Source organism: Eleginops maclovinus, chromosome 12 (assembly GCF_036324505.1).
Source record: "Eleginops maclovinus isolate JMC-PN-2008 ecotype Puerto Natales chromosome 12, JC_Emac_rtc_rv5, whole genome shotgun sequence".
Lineage (NCBI taxonomy): Eukaryota > Metazoa > Chordata > Actinopteri > Perciformes > Eleginopidae > Eleginops > Eleginops maclovinus.
The window spans coordinates 21593722-21610069 of record NC_086360.1 but is presented as its reverse complement, the minus strand read 5'-3'; the positions used below and the strand labels follow the sequence as shown (position 1 = coordinate 21610069).

The 16348-nt window shown below is 40.5% G+C and overlaps 1 protein-coding gene across 1 annotated transcript in view; it reads left to right on the top strand.

The window, feature by feature from the left end:
• The first annotated feature begins 6691 nt into the window (after window positions 1-6691).
• The window catches only part of LOC134873688 (versican core protein-like), a 46410-nt gene continuing 36753 nt past the window's right edge, over window positions 6692-16348 (top strand). Inside the window, exons 1-5 of the mRNA XM_063897489.1 lie at window positions 6692-6776; window positions 7563-7946; window positions 9010-9184; window positions 9337-9464; window positions 10827-11120. Of these exons, the coding sequence (XP_063753559.1) occupies window positions 6692-6776; window positions 7563-7946; window positions 9010-9184; window positions 9337-9464; window positions 10827-11120 (1066 nt within the window). The remainder of the gene's footprint in view (window positions 6777-7562; window positions 7947-9009; window positions 9185-9336; window positions 9465-10826; window positions 11121-16348) is intronic.

Here is a 16348-nt window from a genome sequence, read left to right as displayed (position 1 = left end):
ACTTTCACAGGAAATGTTTTTATGTATATGACATGTAGGTTAAAAAGATGTGTGTTACATGGAGGCGGTTTTTTGTAGCATCTGGAATTTGTTGACATGACTTAAGACTAGAGAGTAGATAGATTTTAAGTTGTGAAACCCTACATACAAGTGTGGAGGATTAGATCCAGATAAATGTTAAAAAAATAAAAGGTAAAGCATGTTGATGGCTCTCACTAGAGGCACCAATTCGGGGACAGCGGGGCAAATCAAAGTATCTTTGTAACGCCCGTCAGACTGACTGACAGTCCACCAGCTGTCCCCCCCATGACTGACACATGCCTGTTGATTGACACCTAGTGCAGAGGACTCCAGACAGTCTTTCTGCAGTTGTCCTCACAATGGCAGTGTGCAGCTTCTTTGCCCTTTTAATTATTTTTATGTGGTTCGGAAGTCGTAGAAACGAGAAAGGTGTGGCATTCAATTGCTGCTGTCTGGTTGTGCTCAAACACAGTTCAGGTTTACTGAACCTTTGACAACTCTAAAATTTACTGTAAGTTGTTTTGTGCAGATGTGTCCAACATTTTCTTTGGAAATATGAACTAGAAATTCTTAATTATGAGAATTTGACCCTTTTTTCCCCCCAATTCAGATTCTATAGCCAAAATATTTATGTTTTCACTCATGATTATTGGTTTACTCTCAAATATTGACCCTCGTCTTCCTGCTAAATGTAATTTTTATGAGAGTTTGCTGTTGTTTAAGCCTTTGATACAATTCTATAACAACCATATTTGAAGGCTCAATTCCATTAAGGCTGGCAGAAATGAATATTGTAATATATATTCTTATCTCCAAGACTCAATACCACATATTAGCCTCTGCTTCAAAAATCTCATATTAGTCAGAACCAGGCCCGTACGCATAATTACTTTTTAATCCATCTTCCTTCAAGGTACATTATCCTCAGACGGTATCGCCAACAAAACTTGTTTTTTGTCTGAAGAAATGTGATTAAAATCAGTTCCTGTGCTGTGCGTTACCTTGCTTGGCCTCTCCGTAAAGCTGAAAGGATCAGATTCTGGTGGTCTGGGCCTCCACACTTGGCTTGAAAGGATCAAGGTTCATGTCTGTCCAGAGGCTACTTCCCTTTCCCACATTTTGTGCTCTAAACAGGGGTTCACCGTCAATGCAGACACACACACACACACACACACACACACACACACACACACACACACACACACACACACACACACACACACACACACACACACACACACACACACACACACACACACACACACACACACACACATACATACAAGTTTGTTTCCCTGTGAAAACAGTTTTTTCTCACAGGTTTGCTGATTTTTTTATACCTAAAGTGTGCGTCTTGCACTGTTTACTAATTAAGTTCTGGTTTTACTTATACAGTGGCAAACATGTCAAACATTTCAGTTGACTTGACATGTATTCTTGATTTTCTCTATTCTACTTATACTTGTAGACATCTGATGATTTCTTTACACAGAATCAAAGAACATCTATGAGCATGTAAGTTTTGGCCTTCAAAAAGTTTCAGTAGGACAGATCCCCTATGGTCAGAGAATTTTGAAGCCCATTTTATGCTGTCTGAGGAGGCATGGTGCCGGAGGTAGACCACCTTTATAGGTCATGTGATATGTCGGTGATCTTGGGGCCCGCACAGCGGATCACCAGGATCAAACACTCTTAGATTGGCTCTCTGAGTTGTTGATTTATGGGTACTGAAAGGCAACAGGAGTCCTACAGTTACTCATACAGTAAGGACCTTTTAAATGGCAGTTAGTGACCTGCAGCTTTTAACTTAATGATGACTCGGTTAAGAAGGTGAAGGAGGAAAAGGATTAAATGATACCAATAACTCTAAAAGTGAGTATTGGTTAATTATGCTAGGGTCAGGTGGCAAATTCCAAGTTAGTTTGAGCTTCTTTTCAAGTTGGTGGTCTCAGTGTGAAACCTGTTTGCTGGAGCTTTGACGGCAGAATGCAATCTTTCTCTGTCAGAGCCTATTATTGATTGCTGTACATAAACTTTCTTCTGCTTAAAAAGAATTCATGCCTGTCTCAAACTGCTAATGTTGAATATATATTTTTGACAGCTTACCTTTAAATCAATATGACATAATGTGACCTCTTACCTGTTGTGCTATTCAGAATGTTTTGGTGTGAGTTTCCGGTGATATTGGTTTTTTGAGAGGTCTGCCTTCTCTTGACTTTCACAGAACCTGATGGAACTAGGTAGGTGATACTTTAAGTGCATAAATATGACATTTGAGGAACAAAAAAATAATGTCCCTTTACAGAAATTATGACAGAGTCACTCCGAATATTCCCAAGATCTTGTTGTGAATTGTTTCGTGCAATAACCTCAGAGCAGAGGGCAGTATGCATCTCAGCAGGCAGCATCTTCTCAGAAGAGGACCTAAATAATGTTTACATTTTGCACTGTCACAAGTATACACCTGATGTGACGTCCATGACTAGATGCACGCAGCCCTCTGTGTAGTGTGAGGGGTTGGCGGATCTGTTTTGCTAGAAAGAAAATAGTTCTTGTTTGAGACTGCTCACAATGAGGTCTCCGTTGAGAAAACGGGTTATGATTTCTGGAAAAAAGTATGTCAGATGAATGTGATGTCCTTTGTTTCCATCGCTTTTCAAAGTATCTGTGTCCTATTTTTGAAGAGGTGATCAATTCATTATTATGGCAATAAAAGTGCCTCACCAATTAAAGTTTAGATCATGTTAGCTAGGTTGAGTATTCATTTGCCCCTTATGTGTTGTTTTCTATTCAAGACTTAATGCCATGGTAAGTGGTAGACTGTTCACATGACATGGGACATTCGTCAAAATTGACACCCTGTTAGCTCCAACCTTCCCTTTCTGTCTGAGCCAGCACTCATTTCTTGTTCTCAGAGTCCGGCTGTCCAGACCAGTCCAGCCTTGCAGAGGAAAGATACTGTGTGTAAGTGGTGCAGAAGATTACAACGTAGGCATGTATGGAAAAGGCACTCACAACTTTTTACAAGGACCCCGGGCTACGAAGGGCAATCTACTGTGTCAGAAGCTTATCACCTCTGCTCCGGCCCTAAGCTGGTGTGAGCGCCTTCAGAAGGAGACACCAATATTTTTACCAATTACTCCACCTCCATTGAGTCATAAGCAGACTTTCCCATCAGTTTGATTCACCTGCAGTCTCAGGATGTCACACTATGATAGGTGTGATCTTCTAAAGTCATTCATGATGTCGAACTGTTAAGATAAAAAGGCTACTATGTCAAGTAAAGTTGGCCTCATTAAGCTTACATTTATGATGAATATATGTTTCACATTGATAGAGAACAGTCACAAATGGCCTGATATTTTGTATATACCCATAATATGCAGTCCTAAATAAATCTCTCTATTGTGTGTCTGTACTGTAAAAAAAATGAAATGGAAAAATTGCACACAGTTCTTAAATAGACTAAATTCTAGATGAGTTCTTGTCTGAGTTATATGAAGTATAGTTTCATTGGATTAAATGAAATCATACATTGAACCACCAAAATTGATTTTCATTGGAAGCAAAAGGATTTTATTTGTTTCACTAATCTGACTTTATATCAGACATATTCATGTTTTTTATGGCCGCTGTACGCAATGTAGGCATAGTTTCAAATACTACAAATATCGTTAATAGTTCTTTTTTTCTTCCCCCCAATTTACGGCGCCCCCCCATGGATTGATGTGCCCTTAGCATTTGCCTATACTGCCTATGCCCCGGGCCGGCCCTACATGGATAACCCATTTCCATTTGAGATCACAAGTTTATATTGATGGACTTCAAACTTCATAATGAAATCCAAACTTGATACCTTAAACACAATGCAAATAAAACGTGTGTCTTAAATGAAAACGATTTTCTTCAGGTAAACATTATTGATTAATTTTTCTTTCTGTGCGCAGTGGGGACCTGCAAATCTGTTAATTTGCTAAATGGTGTGGATGGGACGTCCTCCTTCATAATATTGACAGAAATGTGTGTTTGGAACAAACAGTAGACTGTGACTCAAATCCAACCAGAGCTGCACCACCCCGTTTCCATTGCGCACCCTTGGATATGACTGGTGCGCTCTATATGGCATCAACTTGATATTTAATCATCAAAGGTTGTTGATTATATCAAGCCAGGGATATAGACGTGAGTTCCCGAATGTAAAGTTTCAATTTTGGTATATCTAATTCTTCATTTGATTATTTTAATACTAATAAAACATCAGATGTTAAGCTAGTCTGAGATAAAGATGCAATATCTCTAAAGTGACATGTCACCACCTGCACAAATGATCGATCTGAGGGAAAAGGAGCCGTTTGATTGGATGATAATGCACCTCTCAGGCACAGGGCCAAATTAAGTTTGTTCCCCCTCCTCCCCAAGGTGTCTCACTCACTTTTCAGATGGGCACTCTGCCCCTCCTCTGCAACAATGACGAAATAACAGCGTGCGTTAAGCAAAATTGAACTTGTTTCTTGCCAGCACTTCACAGTTTCTGTCCCTCCGATCAGAACCAGGATCATCCCGGAGTGGGAACCTGCAGCTCTGGAGCATCAAGGAGAACAGAAAGGCGCACCGGGGAGATAAGTGTTGCGCCGGTTGGAGTGGACATACTTGGACACATTTTACGCACCTATGCACTGGGACTAACTGGATTTAAGGACATATCTATCGAAAGTTGTGTATTTTATGGAATAAAACACATTTAACCGTAAGTATTTTCAGTTTGAAACAAATCAATTGAGCATTTTGATTTAAACTAGATAATGTACAATGTAGCATTAATAGCTTATTGTTTTTTCTGTTTAATTGTTGATATGGAGCACATATTGAAAAACACATACAAAACAAACATATATTACAGTTAACTTCTCAGTCCACACACGGACGCACCCAGTGATGCCGTGTTGTCCTCAGATAACCTACTCTGGTGTGTCCCGCTACTGAGTGAAGTAACTGTACTTCAAAAGTCAGCCCTGCGGATTGGTAACAACTTTAAAGTTTAAAAAGTAGACCCAGAATTTAAATTTGAATAATGAAAACCATTATGATAATACTCAGTTGAAAAGGAACAGGTGTTTTTGTGGAGAAAAAAGGAACCAGCGGGGAAAGAGAGCAGATATCACGTTTTAATCAACTTCCTACAGGATAACACATCTGTATGTTATCTCCCAAGGAGCAGAACTTTTTGTGTAATTGCGGGATCATCTCTCGCACAGAAAACCCGAAAGGTCCAAGCATCTGCGATCTGTTACAGCTCCGTGTTATAAGTAATGATCTTTCGTTGAATGACTCTTTTCTTCGTTTTTCCTAGAAACCCTTCTGCGACTGCCTGTAGTTTATGCACATCATTCTCCAAATATAATTGAGTATTATTCATATTAAATCGGGAAAAAGCAGTTGGAGATGTTCTTTTTCTGTTACTGTCTCTTCAAAGTGTCATCTAATTTATTTTCCATTAGGGTGGGTCCGTTGACTTGGGACAGAGTATACAATCATTGCCTTTTTCCCACCCAGACATATTTTAGTTGATGATCTTTTGACATAGCCAGCTGTCATTATAAGATGTGAGTGTCTCGCTTTTATAGAGTAAAACAGTCTGCAGCTCCCACTGCGACCCACCACTTGTGTTTATACAGTGGGGTTGCAATGAGGACAGGGGTCTCACTGCTTCTGTCCTCCAGACTCCAAAATCTCTATATACCGACCTCACAAGAAGTTTTAGTTTTTTAGTTTTTTTTGTTTTTTTTGATGTCCCTTGTTTCCATCACTTTTCAAAGTGTCTGTGTTCTATTTTTGAAGAGGAGATAAATTCATTATTATGGCTATAAAAGTGCCTCACCAATTAAAGTTTAGATCATGTAAGCTAGGTTGAGTATTCATTTGTTAAAACAAGATTTGAAGCCGCACTAATATTTGTATTTAATAGTTTTTTTAGATTAAGAGTATATATGTTTACACTATTTAATTATTCGGAAGTCCATGCATGATATGATCTTTAGCAGACTTATTTGTTATATGTTAAATGAACACGGATGCACTGAAAACACGATGAGAAACAACGTAAAACATAAAGGCCATGTATGCATTGTTTCCTAATGCATATGTTTTTAATTTTTCCAACAGATGTTACTCTATATAAAGTTTATCCTGTGGCTATATTATCTCTGTGAAGCTGCAACTGCAACAAGTAAGTTACATGCTCCGTCTTCTGCCTCTTTCTCAATCACAACTTTTGTACCTCCCTCCTTTTCCCCAAATCCCATCTCTCTTCATTTTATTTTCCCCCTTCTCTCCCCTCCTATCACTTTTTTGTATCTTCCTTGTTTTACCAAACATAAATTCAATGTCGACGGTTGTCAGTGTTGCTTTAAAGCTTCACTCTGTTCTTTAAGTAGCAGACAGTGAAAAGCCCCCTCCAGTCTTTTCTGTGTGAAACATCCAAGACTTTACTCAATGGTGAAGGTCACAGTGTTGGCCACTGAAGTTTGCCTCTCAGGCATTGTTGGCCCCCCTGGCTCTCATGGCCCCGTACAGATGGACACCTTTCAATTACACTGTGCTCGCAGTCTGGAAATAACAGCTGGTTTCACCTCTCATCATAATAAGGCCCTCAGGTAAAGCTCACACAGTCATGCCTCCAGGGCTGTCCCACCACTGTGTCCAGAGCATTCCCCACATTGTTTGCTCTAACCCTCCTGTGAAGAAAGCAAAAAAAGGTGAATCTTCTTCCTCTTCACAGAGTAGAGCATGATTCAGCCTGTTGTCATTTCACATCCCCTTAGATTCATCACATAGCAGTACATTCAAGTTGAGATACTCTAATTGTCAACAGACCTCCAAGTTAGGGCTTATTTAACCCTGTCTGTCTTCGAAGTAGTGAAATAAATTGTGTTTGCAGTTGGATTACACTAAATATCCTTACCCTGTTCTGAAATGTGCTGCAAGTTTTCAGCTGAGAATAGAGTAGGAGGTCATGAAAAGGAAGATACATATGATTATCTAGTGTGAGGCACACTGATGACATATTTCACTTCTGTCTGTGTGGGTCTACCTGTCATCATCATGTTAGTGAAGGAGGGATTTTTTTAGAAGCAAAACTAACATGCACAGAACTCAGCTGTGGCCTAACCTGGACTGATGCAATCATGACTCCACTGTTTAACCAATTATCTTTAACTTCATCCAAACATGCTGTAAAGACGCTGCAGTCAGTGTTGAATGTGTTCCCACACCCAGCATTTTAAGGATGAGGTTTGCCTTTCCAAGAGCCATTTTGAGGCTATGATGCATGTTTTCTTTTATTAGGCTGGGTGTAGGCGTCACACCCCATCAATGTAAATGAGCTGGACAGTTTGTAGTGTCTATACTTACAACATTTTAAAAAAGTAAACAGAAGAAAGACACGTTTTAGCATGGAAAATAACAGAAAAGAATAAGCAAATACTAAAGAAGTAAATACATTTGTAAATGCATTTTTAACCCTTTTGCTTTTTGCATTTCAGCCCCCAACGCATTATCGATAATCAGACCAGTCTCTGGGTCCCTCTCAGGGAAGGTAAATCTTCCCTGCTTCTTCTCCATCATCCCAACCTCAGCACCAGTGATCAGTTCCGATGGACTTGCCGTTTCTAGCAGAGATTACTTACGGATCAAATGGACCAAAATAGTTGGAGACGTGGAATCAACGGTGCTGGTGGCACAAAATGGTGTCATCAAAATAGGCTCCATCTACAGGAACCGGGTATCGGTGCCCAGTCACCCTGAGGATGTAGGTGATGCCTCGTTGACGATGGTGAAGCTGCGAGCCAGTGATGCCGGCACTTATCGGTGTGAAGTCATGTACGGCATTGAGGACACCCAGGATACAGTTAACCTTGATGTTGATGGTAAGACATTCATAATATCCTTCCCAGGTCATATCAAATTCTCTAAATGATCCCCCAAGATGCTCCATAAAAGTAGAGGGGTTAGCTACAAGGGTTTTATTATAGTGAAATGTAATACAAGTGGTGATAGATATGTAAACAATATGAGAGAACCATGGGCGCCCTTGTGCTTACTTTGATAGCAGACGCTACCCACTAGTTACTCAGAATAACCACAGTTTTCAGCTCCTTTTTATTTAGAGGCAATGCCTTCGTAAAGGGATGACACTTGGGGTCCCTGTCCATACAAAGTACTCCAGTGTTCAGACATCTAAGCCAATAAGTCATTACCCAGATATGGATGGTATTCCACAAGTTGACAGAATAAAAACTTTGTTATAACCTCAACCATCCCTGTCATCTCGGGTGCCACCTTGTCAGTGAAGATGTTTCACTCCGTGGGTGTCACCAAACCTCCTTTGCTTTTATTGAATAATACAATATTCCTTAATACCCCACCCCAGAAGTGATAAATTATATACAAGATGATGCAACATTGGTGCAGTACTCTCCTTGGGGGGATCCCTACCTAGTGTAGTTATGTGCACACTATGTGTCATTTGATAAGTATTCTGTGAGATATAACTTATGTTTCGGGATGCCGAAAACATGGGTGGGGGAAGCTGGGATAGTTTTGGTTTCCACTCGTTTTCAGTCTGCATCATTTTTTTTCCAACTATCTGCAATGTTAATTACATCTATCAATCATATCCTCTGGTTCTGTTTACTGTCCACAAATATGGAAATTTCAGGGACATGGCATCATCTGCAGTTATCTTGTTCATTTGTGGTAAACTGTAACAGTATTTGGTTTATCCTCTTGGTTTATTGCAAAGTTTTCCCTTTCCAGAGAAGTTGGGAGACTCAATTATTTCACCCATGGTGTGTGCTTTATAAGACGTTTGACATTATTTATGGCACTGAAATTACACTGATGAATTCCAGACTTGTGTGTTTATGTTTTTATACACAAAACATTGAGTTTCACCTTTGGATCGTCATTTTTTGCCTTATTTCCTGTCAGGTGTTGTGTTTCACTACCGGGCAAGCGCCAGCAGGTACACTTTGGACTACCAGACGGCTGTCCAAACTTGCCAAAATGTTGGAGCCTCCATTGCCACATATGAGCAACTGAAAGCTGCCTATGAAGATGGCTTTGATCAATGTGATGCCGGCTGGATTGCTGACCAGACAGTGAGGTTAGCTGCGTTTTAATCATCTGCCATGAAGTCCTTTACTTAAAACAACACTGGTATTTAATGATATACTGTATATTTGATGTGTGAAATGCTATGTTCATAGATAAGATGATATAACCTATGATCATTTCTTTGTTTTTCTATCTGTTCAGATACCCAGTCACAAGGCCAAGGAAGGGCTGCTTTGGAAACCTGAAGACTAAACCTGGTGTCAGGTCGTATGGGACCAGGAAAGCCACAGACACCTACGATGTATACTGTTTTGTGGATAGACTTGATGGTAAGTCTGCCATAAATGTGGCTTTTCTAATCTTAAGCAAAGAGGTGTCGCTCAGAGGCAGTGACACACCCTCTGAGATGAGGAAACCTCCAAATGATCACAGTGCCAAAGCAAATTACTTTTACTGCTTATAAAACCGATGTGGAAACACGCTTAATTCATTTCTGTGAATATGGCATTGGGGACAATTAGATTTTCATACATTGTGTTACACCATACAATTTGTCATGTTGAAGAAACTGAGTAAGAGAGAAGCACCTATTGATTTAATTCTTCATCAGGAATCACAATGTATTCCTCACCATAAAAAGTTGGAAACCAAAATGTGATATTGGGGTTTTTGATTGCACTTGGCACTGCTTAAGGGAAGTCCTCACATCTCAGCCAGATCTTTGAGTGTCTGTTCATCATCCAGCCTCTAACTCTTGTTGGACTCATTTTCACTTAGAGTGTTTTATGAGAATTACCTCTTGATACTTTAACTTCAGTCAGCATTCTGTAGTTGCTATTGTTATCGGGGAGCTTTACAATGCAGCGCAGCTACAACACAGTTGCAAATCAATTTGTTTCTAATTTGAAGCCATCAGTCAGTATTGTGGTTCGTATTTTACATTTGATGAACAGATGTAGACAATGGTGTCAAACAGGGAATGTCAACCACATGTATCAAAACACTGAGTTGGATGAGTTTTGTAGAAAGTGTGTTTGAGCCATATATATGCCATTATGCCATTGTAAATTAATGGTATGAAACTGACATACTTCCAAGACTAACTGAACACATCCAGTCAGCCAGTCATCCTCTTTTGTAATGTTGTATTGTTTTATTTCACATCTTCCATTTCAGTAGACTTCTGTTTGGATTATCCTGCAGGAAAAAAAAAAACATATTCATAGTTGCCATAGTGCAGTCAGATTTCAAAGGTAAGACTTTTCCATGAACCAGAGGGAAGGAAACATTAAAAGTGTAACCTTTATAGCTTCGTTGGGAAACCTTATGACGTAAACTACAGACACATTCATTGACAGGCAAGACACATTGTCTGCATGCATTGCTATCCCACCTCAGATTTATTTAATGAATGAACTATTGTTTTCCTGAATATGATCTGGGGGAGATGCTTTGTGTCTGGGCCCTGCAAATCTGTAACTGTCAGCTGTTTTTTAGACTACGTCTGTACTGAAATATCAAAATGATCAAAACACCTGTAGTTGGAGAAAACTTAAAATAATGCCTTTAATCTTAGATTTTTGTTCAGAGTGTTGAAACATGAAATATGGAATGACTCTCTTGTTGTCAGGATGTCTTTGAGTTAGTGCTTTTTGTTAACTTATCTTTGCTTTCTGCAATCTTTGTTTCAGGTGAAGTGTTCTATGCTCCTGTGACCCGTAAGATGACTCTTGAGGAGGCCAGTGCAGAGTGTAAGAGCAGGAATGCTGTCCTGGCATCCCCTGGCCAGCTCCACGCTGCATGGCGACAAGGTCTGGACAGATGTGACTATGGCTGGCTCTCCGACGGCAGTGTACGACACCCTGTGGCAGTACCCAGACTGCAGTGTGGGGGAGGCCTGCTCGGTGTCAGGACCATGTACCGCTACAAAAACCAGACTGGCTTTCCCGAACCAACCAGGAAGCTTGGGGCTTACTGTTTTACAGGTACATTACTCACCGTGTGTTGTTGTTTGTATTTAGTGTACTTACCATATGTCATGGAACAAAGTGATACCTACCTCGGTATAGATTATTCCTTCGTATAGACAGTGACAGAGTGATTGAAGTCACAAACCATTCACTGTTAAAACCAGGCCTGGACTGAAAGGAGTTATGATTTCATGTGCTATTTGCGTCTGTCTCATTTTCTCCATTGTTCTAAAAGAATGATTTATGTCTTATGGGCATTGTGTGTCACATGCCACACTTGTATTACAGATTGGAGAGTCCAGGCATTAACATTTGTCAAGATGGGAGTAAAATCTCAGTGGCAAACTTTACCTCTTTACTTTAAAAGCGACGGAGATAGCAATTCGTATTTCAATGAGGAATTAATGACTAACAGTGAGTAAGGGTTTGTGAACAGTCCTTGTTGTAAAAAAAACAAAAAAACATAATTAATTCCAGCTGGGCTAATTGAGACTGCTTTGTTCTTAAACAATAATCAAACTCTGTAAACTCTTGGTCATATGTTGATTGCATGGAAATCTCTTGTCTTTTCTAACTGTGGTGACTCCTGACTATAGGAAATCAGTGTAATATAGCTATGAGTCTTTATTAATAGTGACACTTCATGGTTCACTGGAGGTTGGCACAATAACGGTAATCCCTTCTCAAATAGGAGTGTTCTTAACTAATCAGTATCCCCAGGGTAGAGCCAAATGAAAGATGATGGCCACCATCTAGAAATGCAGCAAAAGTAAATAATACCTCACCTGTCAGCCTTTTTAGTCTCACTATCTAACTCCCTTTACGCCTTTCTCATCTTGTTTCCGCTGTCAGAGTTTGCCCTCTGTCACTCTCACTTGTACTTATCAGAGCAGACGTTTGGATAATGGACAAAGCTACTGCTGGACATCTAAATCCAGTCATCCTTGGCGACCCCTGACCTGGCCTTTCCATCTTTACAAATGAGAGGTTGGACAGATAAGCTGTCCCCTGCCTGTCCATTTACTGCCCCTGAGCTATGCTAGCTCTCGCGGTGATAAGTCCCCATGGAGTTCAGAGGGCACACAAACAGGCCACCCTCACCTCCTGCTCTGTGTATTCCATGTCAACTCTCTCAGTCCTGTTGTATTTACACCCCGTCTAAGTGCTTTTCAAGTACCCTTGTTTGGTTGGACCCTCTCCATCATTTCCTGCTTTCCCACTCTCAAAAAAAATAGTATGTAAACCTACTTCAGTTTGGCTACACGACAGGGTGAACAGAGGTTGTTGCAGAGGAAAAGGGGGATAATTGATGTCTGATTGGTCTATGCATTGGACTGGTGAAACAAAAGCCCCAGTAACAGCATTGGTGAGATAATGCACTCTCTGAGAGAAGGCCCTTTTTTTCTTTTAAGGAAAAACATGTCTCACCCCTTACATCAGAGATAGTTTCATGAAAAAAGAGTGCTGGTACGTAATGGTTCACATCTGGCTTTATTTGGTCTGTATGGGCCAGCAAGGAAAGCTTTCTAAGTTTCTTTTAGTGGGTGTGAGTAAATGAGAGAGCACGGGAGGACACAGGGGTAGAGGCAAACATAAAGGAGGCAAAGGGAATAACTTATTAAAAAGTAGACAAGTTCATTAGAAGCATTTGAAGACCAAAGCTGAGGGAAATGAAATCATAGGCTGCTGCTCAATGACAGGAGAACATGCAAGCAAACTGTGTAGGAGAGACACAGGGTACAGGAATGACAACAAATAGTCAGGGCACTTCAATCAAAACCAAAACACTAGATTACCCAAGGTCTAAATGCTCTTCTGTTATAGTCATGTGAATACTGTTCAAGCAGATCTGGAAATGTTTAAAGGTGCCATAGAATGGAAAACTGTATTTACCATGGCATAGTTGAATAAGGAGAGTTCGGTACATGGAACTGTCATACCGTGAACCTCAAACACCATTGTTTCTCCTTCACGTGCAAATCATGAAAATGCATATCACAGCAGTAAAACGGGCGAATTACAACAATCCCTGTGTGTTACGTCACACACGGTAGTCCAGCCCCAACATTTGCATACACCAGCTGCTGGAAACACAAAGGCTAACACTTACCACTCCGTAACATTGCTCTCCAATCTCCGACCAACTGGCTGTTCTTCAAATCCATCGGTTTCCTCCTCCGATAAAGGCTCAAACATGTAAGGTTGGATGCCAATAGCCTCCATGGTTCATCTCTCACAGTTTCGCAAACTTCACTTACTTCTGTGGGCTCTGAGACAGCCATGGATTGCTCCTTGTAAACCAGCCAATCAAAGCAGAGTTTGTCATAATTATTTAAATGAGCCCCCAAATAAGGCAATTCAGCTTAATTCATTCTAGGACCAAATCATAGGGTTATAGATGGGCCTGTAAAGCCACATCTGGACATTTTTTTGGATCAACCAAAGTTATAAACCTTCTTTGTAGACATCAGAGAATAATTTAAAATACCAGATAGATACTTTCTATGGCACCTTTAAAGTGGTACTGAAAGTGCACTTAGGTTTTCACAGAAAATAATACATTCTGAAAATAACTTCATCTGCAGGGAGATAGTTTGTCATCGGGTACAACACTTTGGGTGCTTAAATGATAAGTGTCACATTTGCAACTGTGGCATGTTGCTCTTTGACTGCTATCCAATTTAAGACTTGTCTCACAAACTGTCTTCCGTACAGTAAGGTTTAAAGATGTACGTTTTTATAAAAATATTTTCTGTAATCTTTTCTACACAACATGTTTGTGTAACATTTTATTTAAGTGAAAGGATCGCCATTTGTTGTGGTGTGATCTTTGCATCCTTTTGCACATCAGCAAGGCCAACAATTGTCTTTATTTTTTATAATTTCTCCTATATTATTTGATCTGCTTATGTGTGTTCTCAGGAAGGACCAAGGTGATCAATCAGACATCCTTTGTGGATATGTCTGTGGTGGAAATCTTCACCAGCACCATCACATCCACCATCCCTTTGCTGGAGAGTAGCACTACTACACTAACCCCAAAAGCTGAAACAGTGTCAGAGGCAGAAGAGTCTCCCGACACTGCAGTTCCCACACATCTTCCATCTATGTTCTCCACTAGCATGTCTCCACCTGTCACCACACCCGCAGAGCAGGAAGAAGAGCTATTCACCACAGCTGCACCCACAATCAAAGAGGGACATGAAGACCATGACTATGTAGCAGCCACAACAGACGGTAACATAGAAAGTGTTACACGTCATGTGGAATATTTTCCCTACGAAGGTGGCACTCTCTCAGTAACCGAACATACAACAGAGACCACTGATACCACAGAGTCATCAGCAAAATCCTCCGAAGATCCAGACGATCAGATAGGCTTTGAGATCAGCACAATCCAACCTGATGTGCCCATACCAGACGCCTCTCTCAGCACAGAGCCCATGTTTGCTAAGGGGAGCACTGAGGAAACTATTGTAGATTCTGGGATCACCTCGGACCTCACCTACACTCCGACCGACTCAACAGAACTGACCAGCGAGGAAGTGTTCATCCCGTCAGAATCACCTTCAATCACTAGGCTTCATTCAACAACACCATTCCCAGACAACAGTGGTGATATTGTGACAAAGTTGGAGGCCAAACCACCAACTAGTCCACCCCAACAGACCACAGTCTTACCTGCTTACTCCACCTTTATGTGTAACACCAGACCTGGCAGCAGAGGACCTCAAGGGACTACAAGCACTGCCATAGAAACCACGCCTCAAGCCCAGGATGTAGACACACCTTCTGACATCTACAAGAAAGTGACCACATCTACAGCAGCAACATCCGCCACTATTGATGTTGGAACCTCAGCTGAAGATGTGACAACAAGTGTAAACGTCTTTGATGAGTCCATCCCTCTGGTGCCAGAGCACAGCGGTGACTCCCTGACAGAGGATGACACAGCAACAGAGATGAGCACAGAGTTCTTTACATCCGCTCCAATGGCTTCAACCATGGCTGACAAGACCACCACTCCAGGTACACAGTCAATCCAAGTGACCACCGTCATGCAGAATGCATCAGGTAAGACATACCAACAATTTGTTTTATCTTTGGGGTTTTATTTAGCAATATTGTATTGAATTCAAATGGTTCTAATAATTAAAGTTCAGATTTGGTTGTGAAAATAGGAAAATAACAGTCATTCATAACAGTAATGAAATGGTAAATAATAGGAGGTAGTTAAACATTGTCATAAACTGGCCTGTAATTTACTGTATTCAATCATCTCTGCAATCAGGTCTATCCTCATATACTGTGTCCACTTCACTGAAGGGACATGGAACTTTTTTATGAGTTGCTCTAATGTGTTTAGCTGTCTTGATTGTCTGGTGATTTGTTGTTGTGATATAGGACTCAAGGATCATTTATTGTCATTATACAAGACAGGGTTGCACAACAAAATGCAGTTGTGTCCAAATCCATTATGGTACACAAGTGAAAACAAAAACAACAATGAATTATCTGTTTTTTTATTGTTAACATTTTGACATCATATTTTTACCATTTTTGGTCCAGCAGTCTGCCCATCTAGTACTAAACTGTAGCAAAGTTCATGGGACAGTCGTTTTGTATTCTTCAACATAAATGTAATGCTACAGAAGCTGGGAGTTGTTCTGTAGGGGGCTCTGCTGTCCAGGGTGCTGAAGTAGAGAGATTGTTTTCTGGAGACAGCCAGGGAAATGTATAGAGGTTGGATTGAACTGTCTGTAACTGTAAATGTATTCACAGCATAGGCAATGTTCAGGCACTCTGGGGTTTGGCACTTGGATGTTTGTTATTTAACCCAGCCAGTTCAAAGCTGAAAGTGTTTTGTCTCGTTTGCTGTTTGACAGGTATGACTAAAATATTCTCGAGTTGTTAATTATGGTATGGCAAAATGGGATATTGGAAATACTCATTCAAAGCCATGACTTTCTGGTCAGAAGCTGAATGCTTTTGTTCTCTTTTTGTTTGCACTCCATCTGGGCTGCAATCGATGCCATGTTGACTCACTACTTTTCCCTGAAGAGTAGCACTTGTTGGAGAAGAGGGATCTGTTATATTTGAAAGGTCAAAAGAGAAAACGTTGGTAATGAAGTAGTTTTTGGTTCTTGGTCTGGATTTCTGGTAGACGACTGAGAGAGCAGCAATCTGTTCTCCAGGTTATACACACTGTAAGCTGTCAGTGTGGTCATCAGCTCTGTGTATGT